Raw genomic sequence first — 20,387 nt, 5'->3', positions numbered from 1 at the left:
AAGTCTTACAGTACAGACAAACATTTTGTAGATGTTTTGAAAATATCGCTACTCCGGTACCATCTTTAATTCGAGCCGATATAACTTTCGTTTTCAAACGGACTTTTAGATATAGTTCGAAACGACGTTGTATCTTTTTTTTTTCAAGACTCCCAACCAAACAACACACACAGCACAGGGATAACCAAAATAAAAATAAAACCAAGCTTTCTTTCATCAATTTAGATAGTAAATTCTCTATCATGGATTCACTTATCAGGAGACCCTTCTTAAGTCCTTTGAAAGAGACTACTTAGTTAAGATTAGTGTCCCAGATACCAATGTAATGTGATTCTTTCTCTCATATTCAATGCATGACTTTATTTTTGATATAACAACTTTACAGTTCTGTCCCAGGAACAGCTTTCTAATTGCGGATTGGCCCCCTGGGGGATCAACAATCTACCCCAGGGCAGTAGAGAAATGTGCAACATACCAAATGCTCAATGAAATCAAAAAAAAAAGAATTAAACCAACTTAATTCTTACCATAGGTATACGTAGAGAGAGAGAGAGCCAGTTGCCTTCACGTGGTACCCCTGTTTGGAACAAAACACAGCCGATCTAGAGGAATGGAAAACCTCGATAAAACAACCCCACTCTCTGGCTGCAGGAGAGTTGGTAGTTGCTGAAGCAGACAACGACAAACCGTTTGTACTGGTCCAACATCAAAGCTGTTTGGCGGATGATTGTCGTCGTACAACAACGGCAGAGAGCAAAAAGTCAAAATCTGACTACTGCGCGTCATGGTAGGCGTAGCGAGCCACCATGGCTAATCCACAGCTACTAGAAAAAGCTATGACAAAGTCCATTCGAAGCACCAAGGTTAAAGCCCTTGATCCTCTACTTGACGCATCAAGTCTTGACGAAAGTACCCTATCGTCCCATGACGAACCAGCTCTCAATCCTTCTGGAAGACCTGATTCTAATAGAACTCGACGTGTCAAGCTATCCAAACCCTCTCAATCGTACAAAACTGGTACGTTAAACTGCAGAACTCTTTCAACCATATGTTCGCGTAAAGAACTTAACCATCTTGTGTCAAAACACGATATCAAAATACTCTGTGTCCAAGAACACCGTTACGTTCATAAACCGAGCGATCCTGAAATTGTTTCCCATGACCTTGGCAATTGCACACTCTTTACCTCCTCAGCCACAAGAAATGAGCAAGGAGCATCCATTCACGGTGTTGGCATTGTAGTCCACTCTTCCATTCTACCCTTACTAACTTTTGTAGACTCTATCGACGAGAATATTATGATTGCTGTCTTCAAAGGTAACCCAAAAACGTGTGTCTTGTCCTGCTACTCACCTCACAACTCGAGACCTGAACAAGAGGTCATTGACTTCTACGAAACTCTTGATCTGATAACTGAAGCCATACCTCATCACAACATGTTGCTAATTCAAGGAGATTTCAATGCTAGACTAGAAGGCAAATTTTCCTTCCATGATGATTTTAACAGAAACGGCAAATATTTACGCGAATTCGCAGAACAACATAATCTGGTCGTAGGCAACATCACTTTTCAAAAGCCTCGCAAAAAGCTCTGGACCTGGCGCTCACCACGTGGAGATCTTGCACAGATAGACTACTGCATGTATAGGAAACGTTGGCGAAACAGCATCCCCAACTGCCAAGCTTACTCGTCTTCCAATCCAATTGGAAGTGATCATCGCATTGTATCGACTATGATTCAAATGAGTTTCCGAACACCAAAGCCTAACCGGTCAAAACGTCTTAATTGGCAAGCCATACGAAATGATATAGATCTTGGCACTAGGATCGGTGCAAACATTGCTGCTAAGTTCAATGCTCTTCCTGATATGTCAAAAAACTACTCAGAATTTTTGAAAGTATCTAACCAAGAAGGCCTTCTTCATCTTCCTAAGAAGAAAATTGGAGCTCCTGTCTCAGAAGATATCCTCGAGAAAGGTCGGAAAGAATCGATTACTGCACCAGTCCAAAGCATCCAAGCCAAACAACAAAATATTAAAACAACTCACGATGATCTTGAAGAGAAAAGAATCAACGACACGCTCAAATTATTCGAAAGTAAGTCGGCTACTGACAGTAGAAATGCTTGGAATCTCGTAAAAGAGTTGTCTGGAAAGAAATCCACCTCTCAAAATTTCATTTCCGGAGAAGATAGACCCAAAATCTGGAAAAATCATTTCCAAAAACTTCTAAACAACACTCCCGATGTGACAGAGAACGTCGAAATCGTGAGTCTTTGAAGAATTGAAAGATATACGGAAAGGTGACTTTGATATTAACGAGCTAACAAAAGCAATAAAACAAATGAAAAATGGAAAGGCCCCAGGATCAGACTGCCTTCCTGTTGAATTCTGGAAAATTGAGAATCTCAATCAAATCCTGTTACAGTTTTGCAATTCTGCTTACCATGGTGACAGACCAACTGAATGGGGACTTCTTAAACTGATTCCTGTACCAAAAAAAGGTGATTTATCTAAACCCGACAATTATCGCGGTATCTCTCTTGCACAGACAGCATCAAAGATTTTTAATCGTTTTATTCTAAATCGTATAAGACCGGCCGTTGACAAAGTTTTGAGACCTAACCAAAACGGGTTTCGTGAAAATCGATCGACTTCGTCCCATCTACTCGCCCTTCGTAGACTTATAGAAGAGCTAAAAAATCACAAACAAGAAGCTGTCCTTGTATTCATCGATTTCAAAAAGGCTTTTGACTCGATCATTAGAGACAAGATGTTCTCTATATTAGAGGCTTATGGTATACCACTTGAAACTGTCAACGCAATAAGGACTTCTTACAGAGATACATCATGTTATGTTTCCACCCCTGATGGTGACTCAGATCCTTTTAAAATCGTGACTGGAGTTTTGCAAGGTGATCCATTGGCACCCTTTTTATTCATCATTTGTCTAGACTACGCTATGAGATCTGCAATCCTTGATACAGACGGAATAGTTTTGAAACGTAGGAGAAGCAGAAGACATCCTCCACTTCTTCTTAGTGATTTAGACTTCGCTGACGACATCGCATTGATCGAAGAAACTATCAAGAAGGCTCAAGATCTCCTACACCGAGTTGAAACTGATTGCCAGCGGGTTGGTCTTTATCTGAATCCAAAGAAAACAAAGTATATGCTTGTGAACTCGAATGATTCTTCCCCTTTAAAAACTTCAAACGATAGTATCATTGAAAAAGTCGATGATTTTACCTACCTGGGTGGTCTGACAAACACTGCTAACGACATGAATGTACGGATTGGAAAAGCTTGGGGCGCAGTAAACGCCCTGACTAAAGTATGGAAGTCTCCAGTTAAAAAGAAAACAAAAATAAAGGTTTTCAGACAAACAGCCGAATCAATATTGCTCTATGGATCTGAGTCTTGGACCTTGACAAAGACCCTTGCAAAATCCCTTGACGGAAAATACACAAAAATGCTGAGAGTTGTCTGCAACGTACCTCCAACGACACGTATGTCTAACAAAGTCCTTTATGGAAACATTCCTCCAATCTCTGCAACAATACGAAAACGTCGACTTGCTCTCGCCGGTCACGTAGCACGTCGAGAAGAGCCCGCCTCGCAGCTATTGATGTGGTCACCCGACTCGAAGAGAAAGACTGGAAGACCTTTCACTACCTTGAAAAGTGTCATACTTGAGGATACTGGATTAACAAAGAAAGAAGCGATCAACATCATGAAAGACAGAGAAGCTTGGAGAAAATTTGTCGTAGCTTCACCCTCTCGCTGAGAGGGATGAAGTTATGTATGTATGTATAGGTATACGTGTTGTGTGCAAGTCTTCGGATAAAGTTCTCCATTCCTCAGAAACCCAGCTCAGCTCGTAGACCAGTCAGCTCTGTGCTCCCCGGGTTCGATTGCTACCAACCATCCAACAGACACCTGCACCATCTCACGACCAAACTTGTGTTGCTTCCGAGTCGTCTGGGATGGATTCTGTGGCGTTTTGTGTGAAGACTTCGTGTTCGTGTGGCAAGATCTTGAGAAGCCGATGATGAAATGAGGAGCCTGAAGAAGCATGACCCCCCACACTGGCCACCAATGTAAGAAAGTGGGTTTGGGTCAAGGAAATGACGAAATGTGATGTTCGATGTTCGTGTTTACATGATATTGACTTCAGACTTCATGTCTCATATAAAATCCCTCTAGTCACTTAATAGTTGGGAGATATCTACAATCAGTGCAATAATATATTGGCACCAGCCTCAAAACAACACTGAATTTACTCACTTCCCTCTCCTAAATCCCCTCCCCCCTAATTTCAATGGTTGAAGAAGGCAACAGGGCTGCAGAATCAACCATTGAAGCTTGGGGGGAGGGGAAATAAAATTTAACATCAAAAATCAGTGTTTACTGCCAAATATTATTGCACTAATTGTCTGTATTTGAGAAAAAAAATTGAAAGGGAATTCCCTACTCCTTAGAAAAATAAAATGTAAACAAAAAGATCTAATTATATATTACTTTTAAAAAAAAGTGGTGACGCATGGTTACGCATTGATTTTCTACATAATTTCCTGTTTTGCCTTGGTTACGCATGTGGTTACGCATTGGCATAGGGTCCTCCAGGCTTCAGGTACCCCCAATAAAATTAGGTACCCCCAACGATTTAGGTACCCCCAAAGTTGTTTGGATTCTTAGGTAGCCCCCAGGATTTGGTACCCCCATTAAATTATGTTTTTTAGGTACCCCTTTTATTACGTAGCCGATTAGAAGAATTTCTTTTTTTTGCATTCTATTCTCTGTAATGATAATTTTGTGTCATTTGTTGAAAGTATTCAAAGAACACACAAGAGTAAGACATGTCTTTTCCCACAAATCCATGTGAAGAAACAAATATCCAAAATAGGTGAAAATTATTAATATGAAAACAAATTAAAAAATATACTAAATTACATACAATCAAACAACGTATATGGAACTGCATCCAAAAGATTTTCGCAAGTTATAAAAAAATATAACAACTTCAAGCTACCATGTTTGTTATGATAGAAACGCTTGGTCAGCAAAAATGCAATATCGTTATTTATTTATTTATTTATTTATTTATTCAAATTGAACCACTCCACGTCCGTGGGCAAACTACAAATTTCTATTTATAAAAAAAAAACAAAAAAAAATCGTTGAATTTTAATCTCCTTCACTGGGGTTACTGTAAAATGTAAAGGACACAAGAAAGAAAAAGTAGTAAAAACGAAGGGTTTGGTTGAAAATTGAGAAATTGAGAAAAGTTAAGAAAAATATCTCACACAGAAAAAACAGCCCCCACCCTCACTGACGAGATTACAGGTCCCCCCAAACATATCAGGTACCCCCTGAAAGTGGGAATACTTCCAGGTACCTGGCTTTTTTAACACTTTTTTTTAGGTACCCCCACTTAAAGTGGGGGGGGGGGGTGACACCATGATTGGTTACCCATGAACAATTTTGATAAATATCTAATATGATACATATTAAACTAGGCTATGTACACTTTATATAGTTGACCTTAGTATTTTGTTCTCCGACCTTTCTTTTGAATCACCAATCTCAATCTTTTGGGCATAGAGTTGATCAGATTGTTTACGGTTTGCACAGGGAACTCCATAAAAGTTTTTTCAATCCTGGTGGTAAACTCATCATAACTTGCCTTAGTTATGTTTTGATTTTTGGCGTCTTCGGCAAGTTTTTTGCGAATAAGGTGGAACAAGTTCTCAATTATATTCAGATCAGGTGATCTAACGGGAATCTTCACAAGCCCATAATCTTTACTTTACCAAGTGTCCCTACACAAGGCGGCGTTTTGTTTTGGACATCCATCCATTAAGAAGGTACGTTGTCCATCCTTGGCCCCACAGTTGTCAAAAGCTTTGGGAAATTCCTGTCTAATTAAATTTGAAAATTTTTTACCATTGATGGTCCACGTGTGGGGGTGACACATTACAACACCTTTTCCATAGGAGACAGCAACAAAGAACTTTGCAACTTTTCCTCCACTCCCCTCTTTCCTTCCTTCTGTTGTTATTTTGAGCCCCTCGTCTGGTCTTCGCCATGTCATAGATGTTACAGCCCGAGCTTCCCCGGCAGGGTTTGATTTGTGTGAGAAGCCCACACCGTCCAAGTAAAACCATACTTCATTCTGCCAATAAGACAACGGTAGACGGATTTTCTCTTTCGCCCATGTAACGCGCAGCTTCTTATTCTTAACACTTAGAAGGCCCTTCTTGCGGGACTGCAAATATCTATAATTGTTCCTGCGTAAGCACCGAGCAATATCCCTTCCATGTATTCCTGCCTGCTGCAATCCAGTCTCTTCCAAAATCTTTCCTGTCGTGAAAGCAGCACCATCAGCACGGAGCTTCAAGAGTGCTCTGAGGATTATTCGTTCCTTTCGGGCATCTAATTTCTTTGGCCGGCCTGGATTGTTATGTCGGGCATCCATGGAAGCAGTTGGCTGATCCAATGGTTTTTTTGCATGCCGGCATATTGTTCTCGGTGAAACTTTCAATTTATGGAAACGTTGTATCAGTTCGGGGCAACTTACACCATGCTCTTGATGGAGGACGGCCTGCTTAATTGAATCTCTTGCCGATATCTTCTGATACGTCTTTTTATAATTTTTCACGTTCATTACGTTATTTTTGTATATGATTGTTTTCAACTTTTTATTATCTAGAGATAAACAAATGAGAGTTATAACAGTGAAATGAAAATGTCTATATAATTTTTACTTCTCATAATTGAATGTTTCCACAGTCGCGGCTTTGCCGTAAAATAGTAATAACTTTCTTTCATATCACTTTATCGGTCATTTTTTTGGTGATGAGAAATGTTCTTATAAAAAAAGGATAAAGTAGCGACAATGTAACAAAAAAATAATATAACCTTTCACACAGTAAAAAAAAGAAATGATTGATCAACCTATTCATGCACCCTAACAAAATCTAAGTTAATACTTAAATCTCAATAAATTAAATTTTTCAAAATTTTGAGGACACTAAGATTTTGGTCTCGGCCTCTAATGTTCTAAATCATTTTATATTTTAACTTATTTAAACAATAATAATAGTATATTTTATCTTAGATTTATAGTAGGTCCACATCAGTGGTTTTTCACTGTCTGCTAGTTTGTATTGACCTTCTTTACCAAATAAATTAATAATAATAATAATAATAAGTTGAAAGGCAACATAAAATTTGAAAACACAAATAGTGGTCATGGCCACCATTGTATTTGTTTCGGTGGCTACCGGTTTGTTTGTTTTTGTGTCTGCCGCTCCACTATTCACCGCAAAAGAACCACCACCCCCCATTAGAGTCATCATGGTAATATATATTTAACATCAAGAAGCCCTAAACTTGAAAATTAAAAGCATAAACAAGTCTATGAAAACAATAACAAAAGATTGAAAAAAGTTCTCAAAAATTTCTAAGTCCAAAAAAATACAGACAATCAGTGCAATAATATATTGGCACCAGCCTAAAAAAAAACAGTGAATTTACTCACTTCCCTCTCCTAAATCCCCTCCCCCCTAATTTCAATGGTTGAAGAAGGCAACAGGGCCGCAGACTCAACCATTGAAGCTTGGGGGGAGGGGATATAAGTTTTAACATCAAAAATCAGTGTTTACTGCCAAATATTATTGCACTGATTGTAGTCAATCAAAGGAGAAAAGTATGAAGACTTTATCTCTCATCACATGCTGCTTCTTGGTTGATGGTCAAGGCTCAACTGCCCTTGCTGGAGAGAATGGACTCTCAAAACCACATGGCAAAGAGGAGGAGAGCTCACTCTGCCCATTCTCCTGCCAGCAAGTAACTCAAAGCTGGAGTACACTGGGAGCCAGTAGAGATCTAGACTAGTCTCATGCAAAAATGATCTCTACTGTCAGGGACGATGGCAACCTAGCTATATATGATATTATATAAAAACATTATATCAACATAACATGAAACCTGAGTCCTTTAGCTTTCTCACAATAGCTTATTATTCTTTAATGTTACTTCGATTCCTTTTAGATGGACATTTTGTACGAATACGATGGCTATCACTTGGTTGCCTTCTTCTCGCACAAAGCAAAGTTTAAGAGGTCAGAACTGGAATTTACTATCCAATGACAATGGGTGTTTTTACACTGACATGTCTGAGAGTCAATTATCTGAGTGGTTTCCCGCATTTTCCTTTGACAAAGTTAGAACACATTTGAAGAAAACGTTTAGATTTCTCTTTTTAGATCTAGTTAATATTCTTACACCGTCCAAAATCTTTCAAATGAAGTAATCAGGAGCTTGTCAAAAGAGTCAAATTAAAAATCTTTGAATGTACGGAATATACAAATGGCACCATCATAACCGTCTTTACGCGTTAATCAATTTTCACGCAATGCTACTGAAATTCAAAAGTTGAGGGCTTTCCCTTTCTTTTGTGCGTACTCCAATGTCCTGTTGGATATTTTGCCAAAATGAAATCTGATTTTAAATTCCAACAATAGCTTTATAAAAAATCCTTTCATATAGGAACATTTCGAATATTTTTAGCAGATTTTGAGAATTTGCACAAGAAAGAGAAAACTCAAAATTGAATTCCCTTTTCTGTCAATAACTGACCTAACATTGGTGTTCTTAACATAGATAATTTGCATCCTTGGTGATGTCCGCATTGTTCCCTATTTTTAGTTTTTATGTGAACAGTAAGTCGTGTTGAGGTAATCTTAATTTTTAGATAATAGACTTATTTGTACGAAAATGAAATTTTCAATATTGTTTTTTTTTCGTCAGAACATTTGGTTATCGTTGCTCGAAGGGGGTGATGACCCAAATCATGAAGAAGCCCGAAACCCAAAAAGCCCTTCCAGAGATTTTTGAGGGGTTGATAAAAGGTATACAAACATCATTACTTTAAGGTTTCATATGTCCTAGTGGTTCTTGTAATGTTTGTATAATACAACAACACAACAACATTTCTTCTTATAGATGTTGAAAAGGAAGAGGACACGGTGAAAAACAAAGAAAATATCACAGAAATGAACACGGAAATGGATACAGACCTCGACCAAGAAGAAGATAAGGAGAGCGGAGGAGAAGAAAGTAAAGAAGACAAAGATTTGACAAATGTTTAAGTTCTTTACGAGATTGAAGTTCCGGAATGAAATGCATTTCACATGATGTCGAATATTTTATAGGTTTTTTTTTATTCCACCAAAATGGAAGTTCAAATAATTTGAAGGGTTTTGTTTCTCCGAAGACCATTAGTTACGTCAAAATCCATCGTATTTGAACATTTTTGTCCAGGCTTCAAAATCATAATCATAGAGTAGATTATTTTGTTCAGACCTGTTCACTAGCTTGCTGTTTGGAAGCAAGTTCTCTGACCAATAGTTTGTATTTCCAGATTATCATCATATCATCTAATCAACTTAAATGACAAATAATTGGATTAGAACACTTGATTCACATTTATTTCATCTCAATCACTTGTCTTTTAGGATCCGTTGATCGCATGAAGCATATTGATGTTCCAATGGACAAGATCAATGTGATGGATATATCACGCATGGTATGCGATTCATTTGAGATGGACTTAATACTTGTATCATCGCCTGGGTACAAGGTTGAGGATAGTCCTACAACTAGAGGTAAATAAAATGTTTTGTACAAATTAGATTTTTTTACCTAGAACCAATCCTGGTGGTCGGAATGTTTTTTTTTCTGTATCAAATTTAGTTTGTGATTTCAGATAGATTTTAAACTTTCTTTCAGCGCTTCTTTTTTTCACACGAGCCATTTGTGGTTTCAATTTAACATGAATTTGAATGGTGCTGTTTCTATGCTATATATCTGAAAAAGTTAATCAAAACTCAGAAACAACACATTTTAAGCTAAATGCCAAACACTCAAATCACTTAGAACCTGTTTAAACTGCTAATTAATAATTTAGTGGTGTTTGAATTGTAAATTATATTTGATACCAACAGGTCTTGTAATCTTTTATTAACTTGATCTTTCCCAGGTGTTTGGTACTGGAAGTCACCCGCAAGGAAACATTATGTCGTGACATCAGACAACTTCAATGCAGCAACGCATCCAGCTGAACAAAATCACACCCAACCCCCATATCAATACTATGAGTGAGAAACTCGACGAGATAAAAGAAGAAACCAGTCAAAAGATAGAGGAAAACCCACAGCAGTTATACAACTGATGAAGGAAGCATACAAGTGCTCGCTATGTCTTGACGTCGCTGTTGGTCCAGTATGCTTCACAACATGCTGCAAGCAGCAAGCTGGATGCTCAGTATGCCTACAAAACTATACATAGTCTAGTTGCCTCCTTTGTAGGAGTGACAATTTCTCCCTGTTACCAGTAAAAAGTTTTGATTCATTTCTTACAATTTTACGCAGATTGTAAATGAGAGTATATATAAGTTTCCTATTTCGACTTTAAAAAGAATAACGGAGTAATCAAACAATATTTTCGGATTTTATAGCGTTCTTATCTTCAGCAGATTTTTAGGTTTTTCTTTCTGTTATAACTGTTTGTTTGGTTTTAACACTTTGTCTCTGCTCTGTTTCTGTCTATGATGTCATTCCAAAATTTGACTCAACACTTTGCAGCAGCTCTTTCAAAAAACTGACTTTATATAAATGGGCATAACTTTTCAATAAAAATTAATTTTGGGCAAAACATTTTACATCTCTCTGGATCTCTGAAAAGAAAATTAACTGTAATTTCTTTTGATACCCAAAATAACCCTTAGAATGTACAGTGTTATGATATGAAATAGGCAGTTAAAAATATTTTGTTGAAAGGATTTTTGAGAAAAGCAAATATACAGAACTTACAGAACAGGATCAGAAGACTGTGATGAATAAAATTATTGAAAAATTTTCCATGAAAACAATAAAAAATCTTGAAGAAATCAAAGTTTCTTACCACTAACAGACTAACTTGAGAAACGCTCATTTTACCACCACTGCCATCTTGGATGAGAAGCTTTTTGTGTTTATTATGATTGCATACGTCCTAACCCTTTAAAACCTTATTCTTTTCCGGAGCGAAATTTCACATTCTTTTCAAATATCCTAACCATTTCGGAATCAAAACAACAGACAGCGACGGAGACGATAAGGTTCTAATTTGACTTAATCCTAAGGACTGAGGACGACGCAAATTTTTATTCCGTCAGCGGTCAAAACCTAGCGAGCACCTCACTAAAAACCGGGATTTTTCATCTCGTTTCTTAGTGAGTTCCACTTTAACGATTTTCGAAAAATAGAAGCCTTTCAAGTGTTTTGACGCAAATTCGATTTTTTTTGTACTGCAGGAGCTTCGAAAATTAAAAGTGACGTCAAAAAATCGAATGTTTAGACCCCGAAAACCTGGGCTCAAAACATTCGAAAAAGTCGCAAAGTGGAATAGACGTTAATTGCGTAAAAAAACGCGGGTGACGTCTAGTATAGGCTAGTCAAAACCCAGCTTCTGTCATGAAATCAGCGTTCTAGCGGCCGAAACCCATGTATAGACCATGGCCAGCTGATTGCTAAAGTTTCAACAATAAATTAAAAATTCAAAATGTCTGTGAACAAACTTTTGATATGTTTTCAACTCAATTTTAGGGTGCTGATTCCGAATTTGAATGTTATCAAGCTTGAAAATCCGCAGTTTTTGTCTCAACTTTTCTAGATCAAAAGTTATAGCCGATTTGGTGATCAAAAATTGATTGAAAACAGGGAATTTCCCCACAATCTGCATAATTTATGCAAAACGACGGTAAATCCGTATATCAGCACTTTTACCTCGATTTTGCGGGGCGTAACTGTAGGTTATTCCCAACCTCATTCCCAGGGCCTGATTCTCACTTTTTTATAATTTTGACGATTTGCTACATTCTATATAAAAAGCAAATACTGTCCTCAAAAGTGCAAATATACGTGTTTTTTTAAGGAACTAGTTTTACCAAGCACCCACGATGTTTCTTAAGAAATCTGCCTTATGTTTCTTAACTTTTTGACATACTTTAGACGTACAAACTTTCGCGAGCAGAAACTTTCGCGATTTTCGCAAATTTTGGCCCTTTTTGCAAAAGTAAATGTCTTTAAAAATTCTAGGAAGGGCCATTCGCGAAAGTTTAAGCTCGCGAAAAATTCTTGACAAAATAGAAAATCTGTAAAACTTCAAAACTTTGAATAAAATGTAGCTTTTATGGCACTTTAAGTCAAAGGACAAATGTTTCAAGCTAATCCAAGAAGTATTTGTCCCTCTAAGCCATTTTTTCATGTGAAAATACTCAATTTCACGTCGTGATTTGCGAAAGTTAATGCTCGCGAAAGTAAATGTCGTGAATTTCGCGATTTTTCGTCCTCGCGAAAGTTTCTGCTCGCGAAAGTTTGTACGCCTAAAGTAATCAAAGATTTCAACTTTATATTTATAGTGTTTCTTTCAAAAGGTTACGTTTTATGAACTTTGCATATTATTCTATTTTCATGCAAAGAAAAAAACATTTGTTTTGATCGGAAGGTTCTTTAAAAAACCAAATTGAAAAGTGTTATTTTCTCATTCTGAGCCTCAGCATGTTTCTTAGATTTTAGCATTCTGAGCCTCACATTTCTAAAAAGTGTGTTTCTTAAAAAACATTAAAAAACTTTTACATACATAAACTTGCTAAATTCCCCGCAGGGGATTTTGTTGCTTCACGGCGTAGCGGACTCGCTTGCCAGAAAAATTTTCATATTCATATTCAACCCTGTCATATTTATGACAATCTATACTTTCTCGACCTCGATCCTGAAACTAAGACCGAACCTCGACCCTTGGGAAAAAGCCGACCCTCGACCTAAATACAATAATGTCGAACCTGGGTAAAAAACGATTTAGCAGCTTTTATAAGTATTTTTTGGATGAGCATTCCATAAAGTTTATTAGAACACTTTAAGAATACACTTTTTCATAAGAATCAGTAAAACTTTCCTGAATTTCGGCTGTTCTTATATTCCGAGATTTAAATCAGTCATTCCATAAAATAAACAGAAAAAACAACAAGTTTTATTTTATTTTCAGTAAAAGCTTTTCGGTAAAACCATCTTCAGTGCTAGATGTTTAAAAAGTAAAAGAAATTGAAAAAAGACTTTCATATGTTTTAACTTTATATTTTTCCAATTAGCTAGGACAAATACTTAAATGACTTTTATTGTAAGAATAAAATAAATCCAGAAATCGAAATGAGCCTGTAAAAGTGACCCTCCAGCGGTCCTCCCTGGTCCTCCAGCTCTCTATTTCAAAATAAGAAAAAAAATTTCGATCAGCTTGAAATATTTTAACTTCGGTATTTTCTTTGTCTTAAAAATGTGAAAAAGAAGACGGGAAACAGAAACTAATTATTTCACAAAAGAGATTATAAATTATCAAGAAAATCTAATTGAAAATGTAATTTCCATCCAATAAGAGTCTCAAAAAATATACCAAATTTAAATTTTACCGAAAGATCATCTGAAATAGACTAGCAAATAATTTTGTTTCCTTAAAATTAATTGTTTTAGATATGCAATTGAGGCAAAAAGTAATTTCAATTATTCCAGAAACGGCAAATGTAGAAGACATAACACTGAAAATAAGAGATTCTTTTGGCGTGGCCAATCTTATTTTGGTTCAATCAAATAGGTTGCGATTTGAACCCTCAGAGGCCACTAAAGGTATAAACAAGCGATACTTTTATGGACCTACCTGGTTATCAAATTAATAAGTGAACATTGAAACAATGAAACACATAAGACTTAACTGGTCAAAATACAAAAAAATAAAGAAAATGAAAGCATATCTATTGAGAGAAACTATCAACACTATTGAGAAAGATTTTTGAAAAAGAAATAAAAAAGCTATTAAGCGCTTGTCTTTATAAAAACCACTATCAGAAAAATGCACAGCTTAATAAATAAGGTTTACAGAAAACTCAAATCATCGCGCTCTAAGGTGACATTTTCTTTGTTTAGAAAAAATAATAATAAAATAATAATTTGGCTAAGAACATTGATCTATGCTTATAATTAGTGATTCTTATAGATAAAGATTCATTTTTCAGCCAAAAAAATAATAAGTGTTTCTAGAAAACTCAAATCATTACCCTCCAGCGTGACATTTTCATCTTAAAAAATAATAATAATAATAATATGGCTAAGAACATTGATGTAGTCTTATTAAAAGTGGTTCTTATAGATAAAAATGCGATTTTTGAGCCAAAAAAACTTATTTGCAAAAATCTGTATGAGCAATCTTTTTAACTATGATTGTACCCTACTTTCATGCTAAAAATCAGAAAGAATTAATGATCCAATTTTTCACAAAGTCCAAAAAACCCGTTTTTAAGCCGTTTTTTTGGCCCAAATTTGCCCAAAAATTTTTTTTTTCGAAAATCGGGCTCCGTCACATTCGAGGGTTTATGGTCATACACCTTTGTGCCAAAAATCAGAAAAAACTAATGAGCCAATCTCGAGAAAAGCTGGTAACTAACTAACTAACGAACATGTGTTAATTTATAGGACCTCCACCCCACCGGGGTAGGTCCAATAAAACTTTCTTTGACTGTAGACTTATTCTTCTTTCCAGGGGCCTTGTACTAACGCACTTTCTAATAACGCCACACTTTGTAATACACCTTGACGCACTTTGTAATACCTAACACACTTTGTAAAAAGTCTTTAAAAATTTCTAAGTTTTATTATTGGATGGAGATTTTCCTTTATTACAAAGTGCGTCAGACGTTATTACAAAGTGTGTCGATCTTTATCAGAGTTTCAAAGATTTCTAAGAGCTTTCTATGCAGGGTTAGACTTTTGGGGTTAATTAATTAAATTAATTGTATTATTTTTAGAAATTCGATATTGGAAACGTGCGGCGCGAAAAGTGTTCACTGTCCCAGAAGATGAATTTCATCAAAATTTGTCAAAGCCACAGCCACCAACCAGAAAAAGAAAAGGACATGATGAGCTTGTTGGTGAGTCCATTTTTAAGAAAATCCTTTCTCCCAACAGGTCCCAAATTTATTTTTGTCTTACAGTATTTGGTTATTAGGGATCATGGAAAGAGCTGATTCCGTCTTCAAAACCGTAAAATTTCAGCTTTAATTTCACCATGCCTTTCTTGTAAAATAATACTTCCTCCATACATACAATGCATACTCGAAATAACTTTTTAGAAAATAAATCTCTTGAAAGCATTCGAACCTTTTCAGTTTACACAACCCAACATCAAGAACATCATTGACAATCGAAAAGTGTATTATTGTTTTTGTTTAGATTATCTGGAAGAGAGATTGAACAAAATAGAGCAATCGTTAAATGCCAATTCGTGCACACCACAACCAAACCAACATCAAGTCTGAGAGATGCCTTCTACTGCGTAATTTACATCGAAACATGCAAGCCCCCAGTGGCATTGGCATCATGCTGCAAAAGGATAATAGGATGCTCCAGTTGCATCGAGAGGTGGCTACGCTCAAATCCAGGTTGTCCACACTGCTGGGTTTCACCATGTGAAATTACCTCCTTACATTGCTTAGATGCGATTCTTGCTGAACAGGCAGCACTCCGCTGAAATATAATAAAGTAGCACAATTTTCTACTGATTCTGATGTTTCTAATTTTTTAGATTTCAAATAACTTCCAGACTTATACATAAAAATATAAAAACACAAAAACACGACAATTTTATCAGCTCAAATTTTTTTCTGAGAAAAACTATTGGGAAACCCCTAAAAATTTTGCATGTTTTGTTTAAATTGTTGTCTCAAAATTGCTGATAAACTTGGTTTTGAAATGTATGAAGAGGACATTGAAGTAACTCACCATACATCAAATAAACCAACTGCTCCTATTATCGTGATATTCAACAGCAGGAGACTTAGAAACTGTTTGAGGCTCGTTGGGATCTCAAGCATATTTCAACCAAAGACATTGGCTTTACCGAGGATCATGATATTTTTTTCAATGAAAGTCTTACCGATACAAATTGACAAATATTCAAGCAGGCATGGAATTCTCTTAAGAAATCTAAACTTTATGATCGTGTTATAACCCAAAACGGCAATACTGATGCTTGGAAAACCTATTCTAGAAAGACAAAAAGTGAGAAAAAAATAAATAAACAACACAAAAATTTGATTTTATTCAAACAAAGCTTTTCGAGTCTTAAGCAGTCATCATCAGGTTAAAAAAAAAAAAAAAAAAAAAAAAAAAAAAAAAAATTTAGTTTGAATAAAATCAAATTTTTGTGTTGTTTATTTATTTTGAATCATGATTTAGTGGCTTGGAGAAAAATGAGAAAAAAATGATTCTTTCGCAAAGTGACATTATCAAATTAATTCATTCATCATGATTATATACTATATTTTCGATACCATTTTCTATTTCATCGTCATCTTATTTATTAATTTTTATTCTTTAGCTCATCATGACTGGTCTTAATCTTGATTTTTTACGTGAGTCATCGATTTGTCATGTGTGCAAGACTTTTTTTTGTGAGATTTGTATTAAGTACGTTAAACACTATACACTATAACCAACTTGCTAAAACTCCAATATCATATTACTGTCAGAGCTGTGTCTCTAATGCAAAGTAAGTAAGTAAGTAAGTCTGTGACTGCAGTCGGAGGCGACCCGAAGGCTCCTCTTTCGATAGCTATCTACCCGAAGGTAGGGGAGGGCGCCACTCTTTCTCCCTGGATTTCTCCACTTACCCTTGATCCTTCTCTTAGTTGCTGAGCATCAAGCAGAGAGGCATCAAGTACCATTTTGGGAATCTTTGGTATGACCCGGCTGGGGGTTGAACCCACAACCTTGCGAACCTTAGCCGGATGCTCTACCACTGTACTACGGTCGCTTGTAATGTACTGTGTACTAATGTACGCTCGTCTCTAATGTACTACCATTAACCAGTGCAACTAATCATAGTTTACTATTGGAAACATTTAACTCTAATCCAACTAAAATCAATAATGATACTTGTTTAGAATAATTGGTTTTGACAAGTCCATTAAGTGTAAACTTGGTAATCATTCATTCCATTTAAAATGTTTACCTAACAAAAATCATGATTTAAACCGTAAAATCTGGTCATGCGATATCTGTTTAAATTTTCCCTTTCAGAGCTTAGAATCTAAAGAACTGATAAATGAATTTAAACTGACTAAAGTAAAAACCAATAAAATTAAATTTGATAATGATTTTGCACAATTTAGACACCTGCTTGCACTTGACATTAACCGAAACTCATCCAATGATAATGATGATAATTCAATTAACTTTAATTATTATGATTTGGGTAATTTCTTGTCATTAACTAAACAACTTCAGGGTAATTACATCTCTTTCCTTCATACTAACATAACTCTCTCTTAACAATTTTGAAGTACAACTTTGACATTATAGTGTTTCTGAGACATGGGACAGTGCTCGGGACAGTGAAGACAAGCCCCTTGTCAAGCCCGCACTCTGTGGGTACCATCCTTTTGAAGCAAGATCTGGATACACTCAGAATGCTGGTGTTGGTTTGTTTATCAAGGATACCTTTTTCATCTTCAGGTAATAATTGTGACTTTGTGATTTCATTCAATTTCCTCCCATACATAGTTCAACCTACTAGATTTAACGAAAATTCTCATACTCTTATTGATAACATTTTTATAATGAAATTTCAAACGAATGTGTTAGTGGTAATCTGATTCCTCATATCACCGATCACTTGCCAAACTTTCTCTTTATACCCCTTTCTGATGACAAAAGCACTCAAAATCACAAAAAAAATTCCGAAGGGACTTTTCAAATTTTGATATATCTGAATTCAGAGATGATCTTACAAATATTTGTTTCACTGAAAAACTCTCCTAAATGAAAAATCCAGACGAAATGTACAACTTTTTTCACAAGGGACTTGATTTCCTATTCAATCTGCATGCACCTTTCAAGTTGTTATCGAAAAATCAGAGATGGAAAAAAAGAAATCCTTGGATAACAAAAAAACTTTTAGACAAAATAAATATGAAAGACGCACTTTATGGACAATTTATGAAAGATAAAGATAATCAAATGTTCAAGGAATATCGACAATCTCTGCATGAATTAAACAAAGATAATTATTTACCTCAGAAAAAAATGACATGAAAATTTTTTGGAAGAATATCAATACTTTTCTTGGAAAAAACAAAACCAATCTTTTTCCGAAGAATATGAACTTAGAAAACAAAACATTTACTGATTCACAACCAATTGCAGAAGGTTTTAATAGATACTTTTCTGAAGTTGCACCAAATTTACTTAAGAATATTCCCAAAAGCAAAAATCTCAAAGGCTATAGTAATAATATTCAGTACAACAATTCCAGTTTTTTCTTTTCTTTCAACCAACCAATAGGTATGAGATTCTAAAACACCTAAACAATCTAAATGCCAAAAAAGCCAAAGATATTTATAATTTTCCTTCTCGGGTCATCACAGGGATTGCTGATTTAATAGCAGACCCTCTTGCTATTATGATAAACAATTCCCTTTCTACTGGTGTTTTCCCTGAACTATTGAAAAATGCCAAAGTAACCCCTCTATTCAAAAGCGGTCTGAAAAACGACATTGAGAACTACCGGCCAATATCAGTCCTTCCGATTTTTGATAAGATCTTTGAAAAAATAGTTCACGAAAGAATCACAAATTTTCTCAATAAAAATCAAATTATATTTGAAGGGCAATTTGGCTTCCAGAAAGGTAAGTCCACATCTTCTGCTCTTGTTCATGTTACCAATTCCATAGCCATGTGCAAAGAAAAAAAGGAAGTTGGTTGTGCAATTTTCTTAGATTTAGCAAAAGCCTTTGATATTGTTAATCACAAAATTTTACTTGATAAGCTTGATAGAATAGGTATCAGGGGCCCTGTATTATCTTGGTTTAGAAGCTATCTGGCCGATCGAAAACAAAGTGTATCTTGGAATCAAAAAATATCTGAACCCATTTCCATCTCTCATGGGGTACCCCAAGGCTCTGTCTTAGGACCTCTGCTTTTCTTGATATATGTTAATGATTTGCCACTAAATTCATCTTTTTTACAAACTCTATTTGCAAATGACACTTGTCTTTTTTTGAGTCATAAAAATCCTAAAACACTTAAGAACCTTGTTAATCAGGAACTTCAGAAAGTCTCTGACTGGCTTGTTGCAAATCAATTATCTTTGAATGTCTCTAAGTCCAACTATATCATATTTGGTGAGAATAAAAATACTAACTTCAACATCTCAATTTCAGGTCAATCTCTTGAGTGTGTCAATGAAACTAAATATCTTGGTGTCATCATTGACCAAAAATTAAGTTGGGAAGAACATCTGAAAAGACTTCACACCAGAATAAATCAAAACACAGGTATATTACGAAAGGTAGGATGGTTTCTTCCAAGGAAGAATATCATATCTTTATACTTCAGTCTAGTCAATTCCCACTTAACTTATTGCATTACCTCATGGGGTTTTCCTAATACCAAAGGTGTAAATATGATAAATGAATCCATCTTAAAATGCGCTAAGTATATTGATCGTGTCTGTCCCTCTGAGGAAAATAAATTTGACCCTTTAAACGTTGAAACTTAAATTTAAACTCTTTAAATTAGAATCATGTAAACTTATTCATAAGTTCTTACATAATGACATTCCTTCAGCCTTAAATCACCTATTTCAAAGACATAATTCAAACAAGATCTCTAGAAAAAAATTCTAAGAACAATGTTAATACTATTCATTACGATCAATCTTTTCATCCTTTGATGCACCTCAATTTTGGAATCAAGGAAAATATTATAAATCTTATAGGTCTTACATTTTCAGCTTTCTCCTCTTTTACGAAAAAGGAGCTTGGGAAACAATAGTTTTTTTTAGTTTTTTTTTTTGTATATATGACATATTGTATTCATTTCTACTTTATTTGTTTACTTTACCATAATTTTTGCTTTGCTGTAGTCTTTTTAACTAGCCTATATGCTAGGTTTTTATATGTTTATTATACTGTGAATAACTTAGAAATCCTCTTATAGGATATTTTTGTTCTCGGGATTGTATATTTTGAGTATGTTCGTAACCATGAAAGATTATAATAAAGTTTTTATTTTTTAAGCACTCATCCTTCGCAAAGTAAAGAAAACCCTTATCTCTTATCTCATAACATATTTATACCAAATCTATTGGTGGTGAAAGAGATTTAAATTAAAAAAAAAAAGGAGCAAGGCGTAGTTTATATGGCCAGTTTTTGCCGTGTCTAATTCAAATATATAAAATCGGCAAAAATGAGGCAAAAGTTCGATATTAGTTGAGATCAACAGTATAAACTGAAAG

General features: G+C 35.4%; 1 protein-coding gene across 1 annotated transcript; it reads left to right on the top strand.

The window, feature by feature from the left end:
- The first annotated feature begins 806 nt into the window (after window positions 1-806).
- Window positions 807-2,279, top strand: LOC136821095 (uncharacterized). The gene has a single exon (XM_067077321.1). It carries the CDS (start codon window positions 807-809, stop codon window positions 2,277-2,279), a length of 1,473 nt encoding a protein of 490 aa, XP_066933422.1.
- The last annotated feature ends 18,108 nt before the right edge of the window (window positions 2,280-20,387 follow it).

This window comes from Clytia hemisphaerica, unplaced genomic scaffold, assembly GCF_902728285.1.
Source record: "Clytia hemisphaerica strain Z4C2 unplaced genomic scaffold, Clytia hemisphaerica genome assembly, whole genome shotgun sequence".
In the NCBI taxonomy this organism is placed as follows: Eukaryota; Metazoa; Cnidaria; class Hydrozoa; order Leptothecata; family Clytiidae; genus Clytia; species Clytia hemisphaerica.
This window is presented reverse-complemented; position numbering and strand designations above follow the sequence as displayed.

What these genes read in the sequence shown, in the direction of transcription:
- LOC136821095 (XM_067077321.1), top strand. Translation starts at nt 807, where the DNA reads ATGGCTAATCCACAGCTACTAGAAAAAGCTATGACAAAGTCCATTCGA.